We start from the raw sequence: 24,251 nt of genomic DNA on the forward strand, positions 1-24,251 counted from the left end.
GCTAGGCAACCAGTAGTGAAAATTTTCAAGTTCAAATATCAATAAACACAAAAAATTGGAAGTCCTTTCAAAACTGTAATTGTTAACCAGGGAAATATGTTTTTTCTGATAAAGGGGTAAAAGTATTTAGCTAGCAACTTAGTTTTGAGGTTATATACTTTTGGTTCATCATCAAGGCTTACCAAGTTTTTTAACTGCTACAGTTTTAAATGTCATGAATCAGTACCATTTATTTTATTTAGGATGTTACGTTTGATTCTAAATTTAAGGTCCCCTCTCCTTCATCTTCTTAAATTAATTCATACAAATCCCTGATTAATAATATAAGGCTTGCTGTCAGTATTCAAAGCCCAGCCTGAGTTGTCATGGCTGAAAGGGCAGAAATCTGCTTGGAGCAATGAGAGAACCCAGCTGAATTCTTGGCGTCTCAGTCTATGAATGTGTAAGCGCCTCATCTGTTCATGGAAACACACTGTTTCGGCAGGCGGGGGTAAAGGTAACTGCGTGGGTAACAGCCTGGAAGACCTGGGAGGCAGCACCACATCAAAGTCACTCACTGACAGAAACAAGACATTTTACAAATGTTCTTTCTATTTTCACAAAAAATTGCATTATTTAGTGTAAGCTATTTGTGTTCCAGACATTTATTTTATCCCTATCACTGCTGTCTTTTATCCCTATCACACTATCTTTGCAAAGGTCCTGTGTGGAATGACTTTTAGTACTATTTTATAAAAACACCTGTTGCAAATCAGAGCATAACACTAGCAGGGCCTTCTTAAATCCAGTGGTGCAAAGAACACTCTCTCAGGCCTGCATTTCCATTTAGCAGGGTTTATATTTGAGCAAACAGTGTGTATATCTTCCTGCCTGTGAAGTGAGGGTAACATCTACCTAAAAGGATTGTTGTGAAGACAGTATGGTAATGAGTGAAAGTAAAACACAAACAATATATAAAGTAGTATTTGAAAGCAGAAAATTCTAATAGGGATCATATAGTAAATATACAATACTTTCCAGTGAAAAGGTGACCTTTAAAAGTTAAGTGGACTTCTGGTTTCCAGTTCCGTATGTAAGGAGCTCGGAATTTGCCACTCCATCTTAACAACAAGCAAAAAGCTCAACAGACAGAAAAATCAACTATTCTTCTTGGGTCTCTAAGAGAGGAGAAACTGTTGCCCCCGAGACAAGAGAGAAACAGGTGAACTTGACTTCCTGGAGCAAAGCCTCACAAGGATAAACTGCCCAGGGCAGGAAAACCTACAGGCAGGAAAACCTAACTGTAATTGATGAATTTCTGGAGGCTCAGTGTAGACAGCTCTGAAAATTAAAAACTCCAGGGGGATCTGGTCATAGGGAGGCCCCACAACATGGTGAGAATTAGCTCCAGGGGCTTGAACTGTTTCCCATAGTAAATACCAGAGAAAAAGTCCCTTGGGCTTTTGGCAAGGGAAGTGGGGATGAACAATTCTGAAATATGCCAGAGTACTTTGTTCTTAACAAGGCCTGTCCCTCACAGGAAACTAGTCAATCAGAGTCTGACCTGCCAGAGTTTTATCAGAGCCCAGTTGACCTGGAGGAAGGGAAGTACCCAACTCGGCCCACTCCAGCCACCCTGTTCCATCTAAGGGAAAGACAAGAAATGGAGAACCACTTGTGAAGCTCACAGTCCACAAGTATAGGCTCACTAAAAGGCAGAGGCCTAATTGTAGGACTACAGAGCCTTCCCTCTCCCGCCACACCTCACCACCACATTACTATGGGCCCATTTACAGCAGTTCCTTTTACCCAGAATATCATGTCCAGCTATCAGTAAAAATTACAAGGCCTACCAAAGGGTTGACTAGGATACACACTGAATTTCACAAAATCAATGCTAGGCACCAAGTCACAGATCCAGGAAACTCAGAGAACACAGAGCAGGATAAATGTCCAAAAACAGACTACGCCTAGGCATATCATTTTCAAATTAAAGAGCATCAAAGATAAGAAAAAAATCTGGAAAGAAAGCAGAGGAAAAAAATACCTTACAGAGGGACAATATATATCTGACTTCTCAGAAACTATGCAAGCAAGAAGAAAGTAGAATGAAATATTTAAAGTGTTGGGGGAAAAAAACCCACCAACCTAGAATTCTGAATCCTGAGAAATTATCCTTCAAACGTGAGAGAAAGACATTCTCAGACAAACAAAAACTGATGGAATTAGTTGCCAGTAGTCCTGCTTTACAAAAAGTTGTTCTTTAAAGAGAAGGAAAAAAATATAGGTCAGAAACTTGGATATACATAAAGAAAGGAAGAACACAGGAGAAGGAATAACTGAAGGTAAAATAAAAACATTCGTCTTATTTTTCATTGATATAACATAGTTTTTTCAAAATAATAGCAACAAAGTATTTGATTATATATGTCCATGTATCTTATATAAATATATATATTTTATGTATATGTATATAATATACACACATATACATATATATATTATGTAGCTTATACAAAAAAGTGAAATAAGTAATAACAGTGATACAAGGGATAGGAGGGAGGAATTAGAGTTATTCTGTCATTATGAGATGTACGGCCCATGCTACAGCACAGAGAAGACAAGTAATGACTATAACGTCTGAGTATGTTGATAGACAGTGACCACAGTAGAGGGGGTGAAGACTTGATAATATGGGTGAATGTTGAAACCACTGTGTTGTTTATGTGAAACCATCATAAGACTGTATATCAATGATACTTTAATAAAAAGAAAGTAAGAAAGTCCTTTCACTGTATGCCTTTTGGACTATTTAAATTTTGAAAAATAAAAATGTATTAATTTTAGAAAATAAAAAATTTTAAATATTAAACATTAAGATTATGATTGAAAAAAAAAGATACACTGCCCACGAAGTGCTATTATGTTCCTGGAAAGTGGACCTGGGTTATGCTATATACTGTATGATTTCAACTATATGACTGACACTCTAGAAAAGGCAAAACTATGGAGAAAATAAAAAGATTAGTGATTGCAGCGGGGAGAGGAGTATGAACAGGCAGGACACAGGATCTTTAGGGCAGTGAAAATATTTTCTATTATAATCATTGTACATTTGTCTAAAATCATAAAATGTATGATTAAACCAATGTCTGTAAAAAAATGACAGAAAACCAAGAGTGAACCCTAATGTAAGCTATGGACCTTGGATAATTATGATGTGTTAATATGGGATCATCCTTGGTAACAACTGTACATTCTGGTGGCTGATGTTGATAAGGGGGGAGGCTATATACATATGGGGAATTGGGGTATATGGGAAATCTCTGCACCTTCCTCTCAATTTTACTGTAAACCTAAAACTGATCTAAAAATATTGTCTTGAAAAATATTAAATGGCTTCTTCATTCTATATATCAGCACTCTTCATTCATATTAATCATTAAGAATAATAAAGATAGCTAAAATTTATTAAGTGCTTACTGTGTATGTATCAGGTATTATTTAAATGCTTTATATATATTATACTCATTTAATCCTCAAACCAGTCTTGACACAGGTACTGTTATCCCCAATTACATATTAGAAAACTGAGACACAGAATAAACTTGACAAAGGACATATAGTTAGAAAGTGACAGTGCTAGGACTTGCACCCATGTAGTCCAGCTCATCACTATTATATTATACTGCTTCTGCTTATTCATTTATTCAATCATTCATTCATTCATCAAATACTGAGTATGTGGAATATGCCAAGAACTATGATAGAAATATTTTTGACAAAGAAGATCTCAAAACATTTACCTTTCTCAGGAAGCTACAAGAGGAGACACTCCATCAAAACAGGGAAATAAACAATAAAATATAAAGACCTGGGACCCAGAAAGCATTAGAATCCAGGAGAAAGGGGAGAGAATTCCTAGGACAGTGGTCAAGTGTAATCTCAGGATGACATTTACACAACAAGCCTAGAGAGCAACCAGCTCAGATTAGGGATGAAGAGCAAAGGAGGGTCCAGAAGGGATATTGCTGAAAAACAAACTATGGGCCTGATTACCTGCTGTGTTTGATGGCACTGAGAAAACTTGTTGGGAAATTTGAAGGAAGAATTAATAACAGGAACATAGAAGATTAAGAAAATGTAAAAACAAAAAAGAGGTAATTATTAATCTTAAGATTAATATACTATAAAATATTGTACCATGGAATATAGATTATATTACTCTTAACTATATAATTATTCATTCCCTTTCCAGCCTTGCCTTACTTCCCGATAATCAGAGTAGACTTCCTACCATACTGACTTGATGCTTGTCCTTGTGACTTGTTTTGTCCAAAGGAATGTGAGAGAATGTGACACAGGCCACATCCAAGCAAAGCATAAATGTATTTGTGGGATCTGCTTCTACCCGTCTTTAGTTTCTGCCAACAGACAGTATCTATCCATTGAGATCGGATCTCAGTACGAAAGGCACATCAAATCAAGATGAACTGGGCCCAAACAAGGCTAGCAGAACCCAGAAGAGCTTCAACTGACCCCAAACCCCTTAAATATGAATAAGAAGTGCTGTTGTTAGCCACTGAAATGTAGGGGTTGTTTCTACAGCAAAAGCTGACTGATACACACAGTACCATGCACAGTTCAGCAATGAATGATACTTACGTAGTCATAATAATGTAATTACATCATAACCATATTATATTAATTATACTATATTGTTAATTTTATGATAATTATAATAAAAACATTACTTTGATAAAGATTCAGTCAGAAAGCTGGAACTAAAAATTGGTATATACTATATGAAAGATAGTGGGAAAGATCAATACAAGAGCTAAATCCTAATATACAAAGAAGTTAATAATGTCTAGAATTGGAAAACAAGAGATATAAGTACAGTATTTAAAATTATGCAGGGAAAATGCCAAAGAAACAACTAAAAGCATTAAGGGTTTTTGCCTCAAGGGAGCTAGAATCAAATGTGAGAAGGATGCAGGAAGGGAGTACTTTTTCTAAGACTTATAGAACTACTTGATTTTCTTTGAACCATGTACACATATTAATTTTACAAATTCTTTAGAGTACAAAAATAAAAAACCAATAAACGAAGGGAAGCAATCATGTTTGATTTACTAAAAAATGTGTTCCGATTCTGAAAGGCAAAAAAGAAACCTAGTTGGAATCAGAAGGTCTGGTTTTATTATTTTATAATATGACTTCTACTTTTCTCTAGCTACATCCTTCCTGGCTCTGTTTGTTTCAATACTTAGGGAAAAACAAACAGTATTACTGGTCCCCCTTTACTGTAGAATTATAGTCTTACATTTTCAGTTCCAGATGTCTTTGATAATATATTACAGGGAAGTTGTGGCCTAAATGTAAGGTAATATTAAGGGCTAGCCTGTATAGTGAGCTTATATGATGGCTACAGATACAGAAAGTATCTTAGCGGAGTGATACCACCTCATTCACTCTGATATACTCTTAACCGTACTGTACTTTGAGTTGTAGTTCTTAGGCCTGTCATTTAGAAATAAGCACTTGGGCAGAATAACAAATTATAAGAAAATAATTAGCAGGGCATATTTTTCATACCTCTTCATCTTTCATATTCACATCCACATTTTTTGATTTTATGACTTTGGTTATATGGTCAATGTTGTTTTCTCTGCAGTAGTCAAATATGTTTTTATCTTCTTCCCTAATTAAAGTAAAAATAAAAAATGTCTTATTAGAAAATACAAAAAAGTTATATACTTTTAATGCAACTGGTTTGCTGCTGATAAACATTAATGTAATCTCCATTTTTATAAAGAATTTTACATGAACAATAATGGATTTTCAATAAGACATAATATATTCAACCTCTGAAAAGATTAAAGTTCTTAGCAACTATAACTGTATGGAAAAGCTTCACCTGCTTTAACAAGTTACACCAGTACACTAATATAAAATTTTGAGTACATGTTCTCAGTGCTCGTTCTCTCCCCATTTACTTTTATACACTGACAGGCACATATTTCCTCTGACCCAGAATTTTCAACCATAGCCCTGCAGTAGGAAGGTCATTTACTATCATCTGTACAGAGGTATCAAAAGATCAGGACACAACTGACTACTTGTTTTACAGAATAATTTGATTGCTACCCAAGTTAAAAAAAAATATATATATATATATATATATATATATATATACACACACACACATCTTTAGACACATATGTATATATACATACAGGTATGTAATGCACACATACTAAAGTCATTTTCTTAAGTGAAATATAATTACAGCATCATAAAATTCATAAATCCCTCATAGGATAATAGATACAAAGACTGAGAACAAAAACTAGGAAGCATACTACGTACCCTGCACTATTCTAAGTGTGTCAGTGTACTGAATTCATTTACTCTTACCCAATAACTTCACTTCACAGACACAGAAATAGGTAAGGAGAGATTGTATGACCTGCAGCATAGCATCACATTTATCAAAGGTATAACAAGAGCTAGGACTAGCTCACATCAACTGATTTTTTGATATAGTACATTTCTCTATTATATCAAGCTACACCTTAACTAATAAGCTGTAGTCTATTTCAGAAGCCAAAGCAGAAGTTCTTATTATGAGGGCTATGAGTTTTCTAAAATAGTATACAGAATTATCTGTGTAAATGCACATGCGTTTTTCTGAATGTAGTGTTGTGGGGAAGGGGGACAGGTATCAATGAGATGCTCTAAAGAATCAGTGACTCCCAAAAGGATCAGTAATTTGGAATATTAACAGTGAAACTGTTCTATATATGGGCTGCATTTTTTGGACAGGCATAAAAGAATGCAATTTGAGTTCCAAAAATTATAACTATTGTATTTTATAACCCACAAGGCCATAGCTCCCATTCATCAGAAATTAAAGCACCTGGCCACAGTAGAGGTTCTATCTTAAAAGCCAATTTTAGTACCCTATAAAAAGTTATTGCTAGCCAGAGATAACTAACTTAAAATACACTACTTTGGCATTAACCATCCAAACTTTCCTTATGTAGTTTATGTAATTAATTGAGCACCTACTTCATGCAAGGCACTGGGCATGATTCTGTTGATAACAGATAACAAGGATAAGCAAGAAACTTTGCATTCAATACATGTATATTAGAGCTGGGATGATAAAATCTATACACCATTAACATAAGGTAAAACTGAATCTTAAAAGGGTCTATAAGAGTATGGAAGAGAAACAGTGCTTCAAACTGGAGAAAATGAGGCAGGTTTCCAGAAAGGAATCATGTTTAAAAGGAATATATGGTCTCTTGAAAACATCCATTTTGTAGAAGAGAAAATGCTTTTCCAGATCACTTACTCTGAAAGAAAACTCTCAGAGAAGTCTGAGGCCAAAACCCCAAAAAGAAGTCTGATCATTAAAATTAAGCTGGCCAGTACAGCACAGAGAAGAGAAGCAATGACCCTGTAGCAGCTTACTACACTGACTGCAATGGAAGCAGCGGGGTGAGGACTTAATATGGGTGAATGTTGAAACGACAATGTTGTTCATGTGAAACCTTAATAAGATTTTATATCAATGATACTTTAATTTAAAAAAATTAAGCCTGCATATAATACCACTTTAGCTACATTTAACTATGACAAAATACACTATTTCTATGAAAAAGTGCTTTCAGAATTCTGACTTGGGAATAATAGGTAATATGTAAGGGCTATTCATAGATGAGAGAACTTTCTGAGTGGTCCCTCTCCCTGAATCCCGAATGTTCATGTATACCTATGTCACTGAAAATTAGTAAAGGGAAATCTCACTAAAATGGAGTCAGGAGGCCAGAAGGGGGTGCTCTCATGCCCTACCACTTGTCACCAATTACAGAACCAACAGGAAGAGAGGAACCATGCAAGTCCTTACTACTTTACCACCCTAGCAGGAGAAAGAAAAGTTTTCTCCTTGCCCAGCAATAGCCCAGCCAACGAGAGACTGTTGCAATTCAGCCAATAATGAGCCACTATACTCTGAACTCCCAGGTTATTCCAATGAACTTTTTGTTTGTAACAGCCCTTCTCAACTCCCCCCCCTTTCTCTATAAAAGAGTGTTTCTCTCCTTTGTTCTCTGGACTTGTGTGTGGTTTTGCCACAGCTTACTTGTCCCAAATTGCAATTCTGTTATTACAGAATAAGCCCATTTGCTGGTAAAATAACTGACAGTTTTATTTTTAGAGTTAACAGTCATAAGCAGTAAAGAAGTAAATGCAGTACAAACATTTAAATTTTTATTTTGCTTAATAATTTTCCAGCAGGTTTTTTACATGCATCATGTATATCAGTTATTTTGTTTTGGTATGTGAATTTTTTGGAGGGCAGGGGGCATTTTTTCCTCTGAGTACATGCTTATCATCTGCAGTTTATCATCACTAAATATATCAGGGACATAGAGGTATTCATAAAATACTTCAGGGTAGAGTACACAGTGTAAATTAAAAATCTAAAAGAAATTCAATAAAATCACCATAAATGTGCTGCAAAGCTGAGTGAATAGTATTTTTTAAAAAATTAAGTGATATTATTGGGCTTAATTGTTAAATATAGTTATCTATCCTCCCTCCAAGTTTTGACTCTTACTTGCCAGCAACCAAGCTGCCTTTATACAATGTCACCATCTAGTGGCCAAAGGAGCAACATCTTTCCACATCTTTCTTGCCCCCTAATATCATGCACAATGTACAAATCAAATTATTTCCTTTTTGCTCTGTATTTCCATTAAGTCTTCCATAAGCAATATTTCCCCCATATCCATAATTATCGTAAATGAAACATGTACAAATGAATTCAATTATGTAATAGCAGAGCCTTAATAAATGTTAGTACTCTTTCATTTCTCTTCATTTTGTCTTCCTTTATCCCTCTCTTTGCTTAACGTAGTGATAAAATTATCGCATCTATTCTCGGATGAGTTATGCTCATGATGCTATCTCATCTATGTCCCACCTTATCCCTAGCACAAGATAGAATATATCTCTTTAGATTACTCCAAATTTTCTGAAATTGACAGAAAATACATTTATATATCTAAAAGAAAAAAAATCACAGGCTTTCTTTGTAACTTTTTTGAACTATAAGGACACACCCTTACAGAAAAGAGGGGGGTGTTTATGTATGGTTGTCTTTCATCAATCATAGGAAGAACAGAGCCTTGCCCATTCCTAAAAATGCTATATGTACCACTTTCTACAAAGATTGCATTTCCTATCAAAAGAATATTTCAAATAGTTAGGTTTCATGGCAAGCCACCTAACGTCCACTTAACTACTATTTCATCTACTTTGTAGAATTAAAAAACACATTTATGGGACTAGCTCAGATTTCTAACTAATAGATAAATTCAATAAATATTTCAATTCAATTAGTATATTTACCAAGCAACTGGAAGATATAAAAACAGTACTCCAGCAAATAAATAATGAAAAATTATTTATTGAATTAATGAACCAGTAACCACACAACCAAATTCCACTAACTCCTCAAGCTAAGGAATATATACTCATGGGCTCTTGGGGGTACACAAGGGCCCTTAAAGAGATATGCAGATATGGAAAATTTTAGTGAATCAATTTTCAGCACAACCTCTCAATAAAGGCATTCTTCTAAGATGATCTACATAAAAAGGCTCCTATGGCAAATATTTTATCCTTTTCATCATTCTCTCCATTCAATCACTCCCCCAACAGTTTATAAAAGAAAAGCATGCCCTCTCTCCTTACTATGGTATACTTCCAGGAAATACAACCAAAAGACTTTACTAAGATTTAGTGAATAACTATTAATTGAGCTTGTTACTTTTTTGCTTAAAAATACTCTGTTTAACTAATATACTAGTAAAGGTTTGGGAACAAAATCAACTCTAGGTTATACTTTCCTAAGGTATAAAATCTTCCATGGTACCAAATAAAGGGACAATTCTGGTGAAAAACTGCTATCAGGAAGTCTCCTCTAACTAAGGTGAGAGGATGGAAGAGGTGAAAAGAAAATAAAAAACAGACTCGATGATAAACTCTGTCTCATTCCAAAAAAAAAAATCATCTATGAAATAAACTATTTTTAAAAGCCTCATTCATCTTACGACACATTTTTAATAAAATTTGTTTAATAATTTCTTAATAAAATTTATAACATGTTGATCAACTCTATAGAAATAGTAATTACAGTAACTTAAATGAGAAAAAATTTTATGGTTAAAGCTTCTGGGTCAGAGATAATAAAAAAGTTTTAAATTCCAACTTACATATTTTGTTGCAGAGAATTATGATAGTGTGATATAAGATTATATAAAAACATAATACTATAAAATAAAATTGTATGGGAAAAGACTGATATAAAATTTCTAACTGTTAAAGATCTTCTTCATGTATTTTAATATAGAGCAGAATTTTATTTCCTTTAATGAAACTTTTTATTTCAAGACAATTAAAGACTTACATGGAGTTGTAAGAAATAATACAGAGAGATCTTGCTTACCATTTGCCCAGTTTCTCTCAATGGTAACATGTTAATGTATTTTTAAAAATGGATTTTTATTATTATAGTATTTAGATTCCATTCGATACATCTAACAGAGTGATGTTTAATTTAAAATTTCATTATTTATAAAATGCCAGAAATTATGCCCTCTGCAATTACTTAATCTTTTAAATAAAAATTTTAGATGCTATCTTAAAAATGTAAAAGCGAACATAGTCTTCTAAACTTCTCTCAGGGATTACATTAGCAAAAGGTTTTTTGAGTATCATTTCTCTAATCCAATATTCTATAAAGTAGTGGCCCAAAGTTAGGAGTGGGCTAATCAACCAAGGATGGTCAGAGAAAGTTATGGAAGAGTTCACATAACAGCCTAGCTTTGAAGGATGAACTGACAACCCTGCTGTGTTACTGAACAAGTATGAAGAACAGAAAGAAAAGGAGAATCGTCAACAAGAAGTGTTCTGGGGGAACTGCAAGCAACTAGCTACCGTACAGCACTAGGGGAGACAAGGTGAGAGGGATAAGGCAGACATAGCTGCATATGATGTAAGTTACAAATGTAAGTAACAAGTTTGTTGGGGAACAAGATAGTTATCCACTTTCCAAAGCCTGGAGTAAAAGGAAATAAGATTGCGCTCCTAAAGTTAAACTAAATAAGCTACTAATGAGAGGAAGTTGATTCAGACACTAACCTTAACACATCCAAAAAGAAAAAAACAAAAACAAAACTTAGACAGCTATTATCAGTAGAAGTATGGTTAGCAAGGAACCATTAAGGGGGGAAAAATATAAGTGAAGCCAATTTTGAACAATGACCAAAAGAAAACCATTAATCTGAGGCAAAAATGCATTCTGAGGTATTTCTCTGAGGGGAGTGTCCGAGAGGACTGACCAGGACCTTGGCTAAAAGTCAAATGATTCACTGTTCTCACCCCATTTACAGGTTCACAGATGGTCATCTGACATTTACTTTGTTTTGTGGGTTCTCAATACTCAGACTAAGGGTACCCATGGTTTCTAAGCACTAGGATCACTACAAACACATAAGCCCTTGGGTAAATAAATATGTCTTTTAGCTTATCCTCAGTTTCAGATGAGCTTTATTATTGCTATTCTACCTTTGAGGGTCTGCTCACCTATGTGACTTCTTTCTAGATCTCTGAGATTGAAGAATGGACCCTGATCTATGGTAACTTCATTCACCAAAAAGCCAGTCTGAAGCTTCTTAGGAGCCAGTCTTTCTAGGATGAAAGCCTGCATACTGTCTTACAAAATAAGGTAGTACTGCTGGTGAATATTATTTCCTTGTAGAATTATAAGTTCCTAATTTATCAGAAGTTCTTAATCTGACAGGGAAAGGGATGACATTCTGTCCAAATAAAATATTAGAAAACAGTAATGTCATTCACTGATCTCATTTGACTATGGTTTCCAACATTCTATCATGCATGCCAAATACAATGCCCAAAGACTAATGTTGATTCTTTTTTTTTATTTCGGTATCATTAACTTACAATTACATGAGCAACATTGTGGTTACTAGATTCCTCCCATTATCAAGTCCCCACCACATACCCCATTACATCACTGTCCATCAGCATAGTAAGATGCTATAGAATCATTACTTGTTCTCTCTGTGTTATACTGCCTTCCCCATGCACCCTGCCTGAATTATGTGTGCTAATTGCAATGCCCCTTATTCCCCTTATCTCTCCCTTCCCAACCATTTTCCCCAATCCCTTTCCCTTTGGTAACTGTTAGTCCATTCTTGGGTTCTGTGAGTCTGCTGCTGTTTTGTTCCTTCAGTTTTTGCTTTGTTTTTATACTCCACAGATGAGTGAAATCATCTGATACTTGTTTTTCTCCACCTGGCTTATTTCACTGAGCATAATACCCTCTAGCTCCATCCACGTTGTTGCAAATGGAAGGATTTGTTTTCTTCTTATGGCTGAATAATATTCCATTGTGTATATGTACCGCATCTTCTTTATCCATTCATCGACTGATGGACATTTAGGTTGCTTCCCTATCTTGGCTATTATAAATAGTGCTACGATAAACACAGGAGTGCATATGTCTTTTTAAAACATAGGCAAAACTCTCTTGAATATAAACACAAGCAACTTCTTCATGAACATATCTCCATGGGCAAGGGAAACAAAAGCAAAAATGAACAAATGGGACTATATCAAACTAAAAAGCTTCTGTGCAGCAGGGGACACCATAAAAGGCATCCTACAGTATGGGAGAATATATTCATAAATTACATATCTGATAAGGGATTGACATCCAAAATATACAAAGAGCTCAGACACCTCAACAAACAAAAAGCAAGTAATCCAATTAAAAAATGGGCAGAGGATCTGAACAGATACTTCTCCAAAGAAGAAATTCAGATGGCCAAGTGGCACATGAAAAGATGCTCCACATCCCTAATCATCAGAGAAATGCAAATTAAAACCACAATGAGATATCACCTCACACCAGTTAGGATGGCCACCATCCACAGGACAAACAACAACAAATGTTGGTGAGGATGTGGAGAAAGGGGAATCCTCCTACACTGCTGGTGGGAATGTTGATTTGTTTTTACAGAATCTATTATATAAAAAAAGAGATAATATGTCTACATAGAAATTAAGATACTCTCTGTATTGCAGTTGCTCCTCTCCCTGAATGAAATGATTTGTTTTTACTCAGGTTACTAAAGGTTTTTAGTGAAGTTGGGATAAGGCTTATCTGGAGAAGCAAAATTGGTAAAGCCAGCTCCTAACTCAAGGATTAAATAGTAGTCATAGCTGTCATATTTAGCACATTAGGAATAACCACTTTTAATTAGCATCTATTTAAAATTTTAGATGTTGATTTCATCTTGTACAACATCCATTTTACCAAAGACCATAAGTAAGAGGTTTATACCATGGTCCTTAGGTATAATCTTGAAATACCTTGATCATAAGCCCTGGAGGAAGCAAAGCACTACCTCAGCAGGAACCCTGCTCAAGAAACCTCGCATTCAGATCAAGGCACCTAAGAAAACAACTTTTTTGTTGTTTGTTGTGTTGTTTTTAAGAAAAATTTCTGAAACTGTAGATGACAGACATTTAGAAATTAAGTTGCTGAATTTCACTGATTCTAAAACAATTTTTTCATATTCTAACATCTCTGATGAATCTTATAATCTGTAGCATTTACAATGAATTAGCATCATTTTTTTCCTTAATGACATTTAAATAATGTGTTCTTAAACCAATGGCGTTTTAGAGTTAATGAAGTAATAAGGTAGGTTCAAAATACACAGTACCAAATGAACAAATGAATGACTTAAATAATTCATATATACTGAATCACAATCCTCCCACTCAGAAAGCTACTATAGTTGCAATTGATTTTAGATTTAAAAAATAACCAGTTAGTTTTCCCCCTTCCTGTTAAGTGGTAATGGCAACTTCTTTCACCAAATGATAACTATTTTCAGACTGGGTTATATGTGTGGTGTACTTTATTGTAGGACTAGAAAATTCTTAAAAACCTCAAATAAAGAGTTCTACTTATTATCTTATTTTTGTTAATATGTTGTTAACATATTTTTCTCACATTTTTTCAAGCAGCAATGACAAAGGAAACATCAATGCCCCAAGCCACCTCTTACAGATAACTTGTTATTCTGGAAAAAGTTATTTAACATGATTTATAAAGGCACCAGATAATAAAAATGCATTTTTACACCTTAAAACCTGCTTAATTTTTAAAAAGGTGACTGAGAATTTCTGATACTTTAAATGCCCAGAAGAAAAAAGTAGTTCAATCTGGATCAATTCTGGAAAACCAGTGGCCACACCAGGAAAATCTACAGACTCTCTTGGCTAACAGGCTCTACAGAGCTGAGTTACATTCTCAGCTAGTAAGGTAAGTCTAAGACCCATAGAAACAACCGATGCAAAGGAAACATCATCATCAGTATACTGATAAATGAAAGACTATAGTCTAATTTTACTAGCAAAGCACATTTTTAAAAAACACTAAATGGAAATGGAATTAAAAATTTTAAATGGAAGATATTCACTATATTAATATAACAACAACTATCTAATTCAATTTCATTAAATGGAGATTATAATGATTCCTCAAACTCTCAGGAGCAGTATAGTGTAGCAATTAAGAACAGAGTTACTAACCATGTACCTTGGGCAGGTAACCTAACCTCTCTGAGGCTCAGTTTCCTTATCTGTAAAACAGGGATATTAATAATACCTACATCTCATAAGATCATTCTGAAGATTAAGTGAAATCATGCTTATAGTACATGTAGTATGGTTACTAGCATTTAGTAAGTGGCCAGTAAATGTTAGCTCATATTGTTTTTAGCATATGTTGTAAGCTGGGGTTATTTCTCACATACCCTTAAACAACACTGTCAATTCATCTAAAAAATATTAGGCCTTCAAGGAAATAAAAATAAGCCAATGTGGTAGGAGCATAGTGCGAGAGGAAGAAGGGAAAATTAGCCTTAGATATATGGTCTTATATATGTAAGATGGTGAGGGGTCCTGTAAGACATGTTAAGGATTTTAAAGTTTTATTCTAAGTACTATGGAAAATCATTTAAAGGGCTTTAAGCAAGAGAGTGATATGATGAGATCTGAGATATAAATCTGTGGACAAAGCAAAGGAAGTGAGGAATCCAGTTCCCAAATCCTTCTGCAGTGTCCTGGCCAAGAGGTGATGATTGTTTAATAAGAGTAGTGACAGCAGTGCAGAAGGCATGATAGTGGTGCTAATGAATAGATAAATTTGGATTATTCTGGAACACAAGGAAACAGAATAATGTTTATTATGTTAGTATGATGTTAGTGGGTGAGAAGGAGAAAAGAGAAAAAGAGAAGATCGATATGACCTAAAGACCTAGGAATGACATCCGTTACATAAAAGATTTACCTAATGCATATGTAAAATTTTATATTGAATAGAAGTTTAAAAAAATAAAACCATGTAATCAATGTACTAATGTTTTTTTTCACACAATATCTCAACCTAAATGAATACTAAGCACTTATTAATACATACAATGCAATCAGCAAAGTCCTCATAAATTGAAAGGCAATGAAATGAATAAAAAAATTGCTTGCTTTCAAGAACACCTGATGATAATTAAATGAGAATAAGAAAATGACTATTTCACAATGCTGACATCTTTGCTAACACTTTTTAAATATCTTTCTTTAAATATATCTGGGAAGCAATTTAATATTACTTGTAACACATATACCAACTTTTATTATAATGGATACAGTATACATAACTATATGCATCTTCATACATGCACATGCACATGCAGATAAACACACTAAACTTTGCAAACAGGTCTCAGGGCCTAGCATTTCACAGTACTACATAGAGATATGGATGTAAGAGAGAAGAAAAAATTTAGAAGAAAGGATAGGCAGAAGAGACAAGAGAATGGGAAGAAAAAAGAAAGAGGAAAAGATGATGGTTTTAGTTGATGAATGACCTGTTCAGAAAGAGCTGTTGATCTGCAAACAGGTGAATTTGCCTATATGCTTGGTTGGCATCATAACACTGAGCACACAGGAGCTAAATAAAGCACATTAAAAAAGGGTGAATTTGAGAGCCAGGAGATTCTTACAACAGTTACTGTTTATGTCAAGACCCGCTTGCCTCGAGGGACCCATTTTCACATAATCTATAATTATCTCTTCGCTTTAATCGCCTTGTCATTCCTGAGGCTCTCATGGGCACTGGAAGAGGAAAAGCTCATTAACTAAACCTTTTCTCCTCTCTCCAGCCACCCATGGCTTTTAATTGCTTGGTGTGTTATTATCTAGGAGTGCAACTGGGATCATTTTCATAAGAAAGGGAGGTAGAGAGGAGGAAGGGAGCCGTGAGTCCCTGAGGTATGCACCACAGAAAAACCTTTGCTTTCTCAATTATTTATGCCAGCTGAGGTTTTACAGGCTGAATAAATCCATAACTCAAGTTCATTCTGAGCAGTCAGATTCTCAAGGGGGAGTTGTCCACTTGCCTATACACACTTGTGCAGTCCTCAAAGAATAACCAGAATGTAACAAGACATATGTCATCCAATTTATCACCTATCACCAAAGTGTTAACACAATGTTGATCGTGGGCAACCAGTGAAACACGGAAGGATTTCACTACTACCAACTAAACAGATGGCGGGAAGTAGGATCACCTTTTTGGTGCTAAGGGGAGTGGTGTCAGTGGGACAGTAGGATACAGAATTACTTAGCCTACTGAAGGTGTAAGTCTCCAAATACTCAATTTTAAAAACACAAAATAAAGTTTAATGCACACTCCTGAAGATTTCATTTAACAAATTTGTTAAAAACAAGTTGTTATCTAACAATGTGAAGCTTTGAGTAAATAACTAAATGGAATTTTATATCATCTGATTTTATAAACCACTTACAATAAAACAATATATGTTGTAGCTTTTTCTCGTTACACCTTCACCTTTTTCAAGAATATTTTAACATACAATTTATGTGAAAGTGACAAGCTTTTATGCTATTTTCACCAAAAATATGAAAGTAAAGCACAAAATAGTCACTTTTATTCCAGTTTTCTATTCTAGTTTTTATACTTACGTTTTTCTATTTTATAATCAGAACTAAAGAGCAGCCAATGATAACATATTTTAACATACATAATAACATATTTTATGCCAGATACTAGAAAATATTTTCAAAACCCATTTTTGTTTAAAATTTTTAACTTTGTAAGTAAGTCAATGATGAAAGCATCTCTTTAAAATTCTACAGGCTTTTGTGTCTGACCACAGCAGTGACCTCTGGTATTTTCTGCCAAAATAGTTCATTTATCTCATAGAACAACTAATCAATTCCAGAGCCCATCAATCATTTTAGTTGTATACTGATCTAGTCTTGCTTCAAGAAGGTCCAGATGGCTGCCTGTGTAAGTGGGATTAATAAAATTCTGATAGATTACATAGCATCAAACTATAAAATATAAGGGAAGATAAAATCTTATTGCAGGATGGGGACACTGTACACATTTCATGTATTGTATTTCTAATTCTTATCCGAATTTCTCAACTTATGTGCCAACTTCTAGATAAAACCTTTTTTAAGTGTGCAAACCACTGAAAGTTATTTCTTGTTAAGTGAGTCAGTCAGTATATGTAGTATATGCAGAACTATCTGACTCGTTTGCAAAGTGCTATGCTTAATAACCAGAGCTTTTTCTGCCCATTTGCAGTATAAATAAAACACAACTGATGTCAAGACTAGAGTAACTTTCTGTGAGTTCCAAGATTTGTTACTCTCTTGCTTCTATAGATCCAAACATAATATCTAATAACATTAGCTCTCCCTTCCCTGTTTTCCGTTTTCTTTTGCAAAAGCAAACAACCTGTACCTTTTCTTTCTTTCTTTTTTTTATTGAGGTATCACTGATATACATTTATGAAGGTTTCAAAAGAAAAACAATGTGGTTATTACATTCACCCTTATTATCGAGTCTCCCCCCATATCCCATTGCAGTCACTGTCCATCAGTGTTAGTAAGATGCCACAGAGTCACTATTTGTCTTCTCTGAGCTACATTGTCTTCCCCATGACCCACCACACAACATGTGCACCAATCATGATACCCCGCAATTCCCTTCTCCCTCCCTCCTCACCCACCCTCTCCCACCCCTCCCCTTTGGTAACTGCTAGTCCCTTCTTGGAATCTGTGAGTCTGCTACTGTTTTGTTCCTTCAGTTTTGCTTGGTTGTTATACTCCACAAATGAGTAAAGTCATTTGGTATTTGTCTTTCTCTGCCTGACTTATTTCACTGAGCTTAATACCCTCTAGCTCCATCCACGTTGTTGCAAATGGTAGGAGTTGTTTCTTTCTTATGCATGAACAGTATTCCATTGTATATATGTACCACATCTTCTTTATCCATTCATCTACTGATGGACACTTAGGTTGCTTCCCTATCTTGGCTATTATAAATAGTGCTGCGATAAATATAGACAACCCCTACCTTTTCTATAATCAGACATGAATTTTAGCTTTTAACTAAAAGCCCTGGGCCCTGGGTCTCTACTCTGGGGACTCTATGCTGAGTAACAATACTAATAAAAGCTAACTGTTACATAATAACATATATTATGTCAAATAGTGTTCTAGAATCCCTGTGTGTATGCATTATATAATCTCATAAATGCCATATGAGAAAGGTACCATAATTACTCCCATTTTACAGATAAGTAACTTGTCCAAGGTCACAGAGCTAGTAACTGGTGGAACCAGCATTTGAATGCTGGCAGTTTAACTCCAAAATGTTTGTATTTAATTAGCCTCAGGCTATATCCCCTCCATTATATTACAGAACAATTAACTAGCTTCAGAAGGAGAAACTGGTGTCAAGACTCTGGAATATAAACACAGAGACCTGTACTTATGACATTATATCATCACTTTCTATGACAGAGTAAAAATAAAGGTCAGAACCAAAACAGGCAGGGGACAGGCTCAGAATTGGCCCCAGTGGCCCTTAGTTCAAGAACATTCACAATAAAACTAAAATGGGCCCTTAACTTTTCACCTACAATGCACATTAGTCAGGAAAGGTGACATAATGGAGCCCAAGCCTTATTAAGTGGGTTTATTAGATACTGATTTTCCAGATCCTTAAGAATGAGGGAAAAAATAGAAGTGTATTTATTAAAGTAACCAAAAATGACCTTCAAAATATATTTCCAATGCTCTTCTTAAAAACAATGATTCTACAAAAGAAAATTTTTCCTTTCACCGAAGTTTACTAGTTGATGTTTCTAAAACTCTAAAACCTACTGTTACTTCCACCTCAGCTGAACATAATTCCACCAAGAAACTGCAGTTAACCTCAATTAAAGCACAGCTTTGTCTGAGAAAAAAAAAACCCGATAGATTTCACCTAAATACAAGTAAAATTTGATTACATAAACTTTAACAGCCTGTTTTCTCTGTTGCAACTGCATTCTTATAATTAAGAAACAATAGGGACTACATCTTGTCTTTCACTTGAATAATCCAACATTTCATTACAGAATAACTTTTTCTCTCTGTTGTTTGCATGAAATATCTTTTTCCATCCCTTGACTTTAAGTCTGTGCATGTCTTTGGGTTTGAGGTGAGTCTCTTGTAAGCAGCATATGGATGAATCTTGCTTTTTTATCCATTCTATTACTCTGTGTCTTTTGATTGGTACATTCAGTCCATTTACATTGAGGGTGATTATTGAAAGGTATGTACTTATTGCCATTGCAGGCTTTAAGTTTGTGGTTACCAAAGGTCCAGGGTTAGCTTCTTTACTCTCTTACTGTCTAACTTTACTTGCTTGTTGAGCTATTATAAACACAGTCTGATGATTCTTTATGTCTCTCCCTTCTTATTCCTCCTCCTCCCTTCTTCATATGTTGGGTGTTTTGTTCTGTGCTCTTTTTAGGAGTGCTCCCATCTAGAGCAGTCCCTGTAAGATGCCCTGTAGAGGTGGTTTGTGGGAGGCAAATTCCCTCAACTTTTGCTTGTCTGGGAATTGTTTAATCCCTCCTTCATATTTAAATGATAATCGTGCTGGATACAGTAGCTTGGTTCGAGGCCCTTCTGTTTCATTGCACTAAGTATATCATGCCATTCTCTTCTGGCCTGCAGGGTTTCTGTTGAGAAGTCTGATGATAGCCTGATGGGTTTTCCTTTGTAGGTGACCTTTTTTTTCTCTCTGGCTGCCTTTAATACTTTGTCCTTGTCTTTGATCTTTGCCATTTTAATTATTATGTGTCTTGGTGTGGCCCTCCTTGGATCCCTTGTCATGGGAGTTCTGTGTACCTCTGTGGTCTGAGAGGCCATTTCCTCCCCTAGTTTGGGGAAGTTTTCAGCAATTATTTCTTCAAAGACACTTTCTATCCCTTTTTCTCTCTCTTCTTCTTCTGGTACCCCTATAATGCGGATATTGTTCCGTTTCAATTGGTCACTCAGCTCTCTTAGAATTCTTTCATTCCTGGAGATCCTTTTATCTCTCTCTGCATCAGCTTCTCTGCGTTCCTGTTCTGTTTTCTAGTCCATTAATGGTCTCTTGCATCTCGTCCATTCTGTTTTGAAGTCCTTCCAGAGCTTGTTTTGTTTCTGTATTCTCCTTCCTTAGTTCTTGCATATTTCTCTGCAAGTCCATCAGCATGGTTATGACTTTTGTTTTGAATTCTTTTTCAGGAAGACTGGTTAAATCTATCTCCTCAGGTTCCTTCTCAGGGAAAGATGTAGCAGATGCCGAAGCTGTCTGGGTTAGTCTTGTCTGGATCAAATTTTTTTGCCTTTTCATGTTGATATGTGCTATTGACTGTCAGCTGGGAGAGCCAAACTTTTTACTTGCTACTGGCCTTTCTTTACTGGGACAACTGTGACCCCTAGTGGCTTGTGTTGGGCAATTGCATGTAGACTGGGTCTTTGTGTCTTGCCGGGCTGGTATGGAGTAAGCTCCCTTGCTGAGGGCGTGGCTAGCCTTAGGCTGCTGCTCTGCTTTCACTGCGCCCCGGAGGGGTAATGGACGGAGGGCTGTTTGGCTGTTTACCTCCGTGAGGGGTCTCAGAGCTGTTGCCCAGGGGGTTAGTGCGCCCGGGTTTCCCTGGAATTTCCAGCTGCTGGACTGAGACCTGGGTTGTTTCCGTCCAGCTGTTGCATCCCTGTCCCTTTAAGACTTTCAAAAAGCACTCGTTTTTCTTTGTCACAGGGGCATCAGCTTCGGGACCCGCTCAGAGGTCTTGCTGCCCTGTTTCCCTAGTTTCCAGCCCTCCACGCATGCACTGTGTCTGCGCTCTGGTGTGGATGGCTGGGGCTGGGTGTTTAGCAGTCCTGGGCTCCCTCTCCCTCTCTGCTCTGAGTCCTCTCCTCCCGCCGGGAGCTGGGGGGAAGTGTGCTCGGGTCCCACTGGGCCGGGGGTTGTATCTTACCCCTTTCACCAGGCGCTGGGCTCTCGCAGGTGTGGATGTAGTCTGGCTATTGTCCTGTGTCTTCTGGTCTCTCTTTGAGGATTAGTTGTATTTGTTGTATTTTCAAAAATATTTATGTTTTTGGGAGGAGATTCCCACTGTCCTACTCACACTGCCATCTTGGCTCTGCCTGTACAGAATAACTTTTATCATGATCTAGTTTATTATACTCGAATCCTGTTCAATTATAAAATGGATTATCTAATATAAGAAAATGATTAGTAGTCACTGGACATTCCAGAAGAAACTGTACTCAGCATGTCATTTTGAAAAATACTAGTTTTTGGGTGTCCTTAAGGAAATCAGTGCACAAAATAAAGACCACTATAATTTACAGATAAGTGATGATATTGTGAAGAAATTAAGTGGTTTTAAAAAGCAAAGTCAGGTGGAGCCAAGATGGCAGTGTGAGTAGAGCAGCAGAAATCTCCTCCCAAAACCATATATATTTTTGAAAATACAAAAAAATACAACTATTCCTAAAAGAGAAACCAGAAGACACAGGACAACAGCCAGACTACATCTACACCTGCGAGAACCCAGTGCCTCACGAAGGGGGTAAGACACAAGCTGTGGCCTGGCGGGACCCGAGCGCCCCTCACCCCAGCTCCCGGCGGGAAGCGAGGAGTCGAAGCAGGGAGGGAGAGGGAGCCCAGAACTGTTAATTACCCAGCCCTAGCCATCCGCACTGGAGCGCAGACACAGTGCTTGTGTGGGGTGCTCGAAACTCGGGAAACAGGACAGTAAGACTTATGAGCGGGTCCCCGCAGCCGGTGCCCCCAGGACAAAGAAAAGCGAGTGCTTTTCGAAAGTCTTAAAGGGACAGGGACCCCACAGTTGGACGGAAGCATCCCAGGACACTTAGCCCAGAAGCTGGGAATCCCAGGGAACTCCGGGCACCCAAATCTCCTGGGTGGCAGCACAGCTCAGAGGCCCCTCATGGTGATAAACAGCCTCCTGCTTGTTTCCCCTCTGATGTGGCTCCACCATATTGGAGTAGCAGACTGAGGCCAGCCACACCCACAGCAACCACGGAGCTTAACTCCACAGAAAACACGGAGCTTAACTCCACAGCGGCCGGACAAGAATCAGAGGCCCATCTGAGCACAGCTACCCAGCACAAACTGCTAGAGGTCGCTGTTCTCCCAGGAGAGGAAGGCCACAAACCAGTAAGAAGGGACGTTCTCCCAGCCAACACACGTGCCAACTCCGCACAATTACCTCTATCGCCATGAAAAGGCAGAAGAATTTGATACAGACCAAAATCACAGAGTTAACCCCTGAGAAGGTGATAGACCTAACCAATCTTCCTGAAAAAACAATTCAAAATAAAGGTCATAACCATGCTGATGGAGCTGCAGAGAAATATGCAAGAGCTAAGGGATGATGTCTGGAAGGAGATTACAGAAATGAAACAATCTCTGGAAGGATTTATAAGCAGAATGGATAAGATGCAAGAGGCCATTGATGGAATAGAAACCAGAGAACAGGAACGCATAGAAGCTGATGCAGAGAGAGATAAAAGGATCTCCAGGAATGAAACAATATTAAGAGAATTGTGTGACCAATCCAAAAGGAACAATATCTGCATTATAGGGGTACCAGAAGAAGAAGAAAGAGAAAAAGGGATAGAAAGTGTCTTTGAAGAAATAATTTCTGAAAACTTCCCCAAACTGGGGGAGGAAATAATCGATCAGACCACGGAAGTACACAGAACTCCCAACAGAAGGGAGACAAGGAGGACAACACCAAGACACATAATAATTAAAATGGCAAAGATCAAAGACAAGGACAGAGTTTTAAGGGCAGCTAGAGAGAGGGAAAAGGTCACCTACAAAGGAAAACCCATCAGGCTATCATCAGATTTCTCAACATAAACCTTACAGGCCAGAAGAGAATGGCATGATATATTTAATGCAATGAAACAGAAGGGCCTTGAACCAAGAATACTGTATCTAGCATGATTATCATTTAAATATGAAGGAGGAATTAAACAATTCCCAGACTAGCAAAAGTTGAGGGAATTTGCCTCCCACAAACCACCTCTACAGGGTATTTTAGAGGGAATGCTCTAGATGGGAGCACTCCTAAGACTAAATAGATGTCACCAGAGAAAATAGAATCACAGCAAAGAAAGTAGACCAACCAAATACTAACTAAAGGCAAAAAATAAAATCAACTACCCACAAAAGCAGTTAAAGGAAACACAAAAGAGCACAGAATAAAACAATCAACATATAAACAATGGAGGAGGAGGAACAAGAAGGGAGAGAAATAAAGAATCAAGAGGCAGTGTTTATAATAGCTCAATAAGTGAGTTAAGTTAGACAGTAAGATACCAAAGAAGCTAACCTTGAACCTTTGGCAACCATGAATCTAAATCCTGTAATGGCAATAAGTACATATCTTTCAATAATCACCTTAAATGTAAATGGACTGAATGCACCAATCAAAAGACACAGAGTAACAGAATGGATAAAAAAGCAAGATTCATCCATATGCTGCTTACAAGAGACTCACCTCAAACCCAAAGACATGCACAGACTTAAAGTCAAGGGATGGAAAAAGATATTTCAGGCAAACAACAAAGAGAAGAAAGCAGGTGTTGCAATTCTGGTACCAGACAAAACAACTTCAAAATAAAGAAAGTAACAAAAGACAAAGAAGGACATTACATAATGATAAAGGGCTCAGTCCAACAAGAGGATATAACCATTATAAATATATATG

The 24,251-nt window shown here is 36.5% G+C and overlaps 1 protein-coding gene across 3 annotated transcripts in view; it reads right to left on the reverse strand.

Moving 5' to 3' along the window:
* Nucleotides 1-24,251, reverse strand: part of ACBD6 (acyl-CoA binding domain containing 6) — a 197,859-nt gene that overhangs the window by 98,211 nt on the left and 75,397 nt on the right. For all 3 annotated transcript variants that reach the window (XM_073216834.1, XM_037021109.2, XM_073216835.1), the window contains exon 5: nucleotides 5,578-5,683. In XM_073216834.1, the coding sequence (XP_073072935.1) occupies nucleotides 5,578-5,683 (106 nt within the window). The remainder of the gene's footprint in view (nucleotides 1-5,577; nucleotides 5,684-24,251) is intronic.

This window comes from Manis javanica, chromosome 11 (assembly GCF_040802235.1).
Source record: "Manis javanica isolate MJ-LG chromosome 11, MJ_LKY, whole genome shotgun sequence".
Classification (NCBI taxonomy): Eukaryota; Metazoa; Chordata; class Mammalia; order Pholidota; family Manidae; genus Manis; species Manis javanica.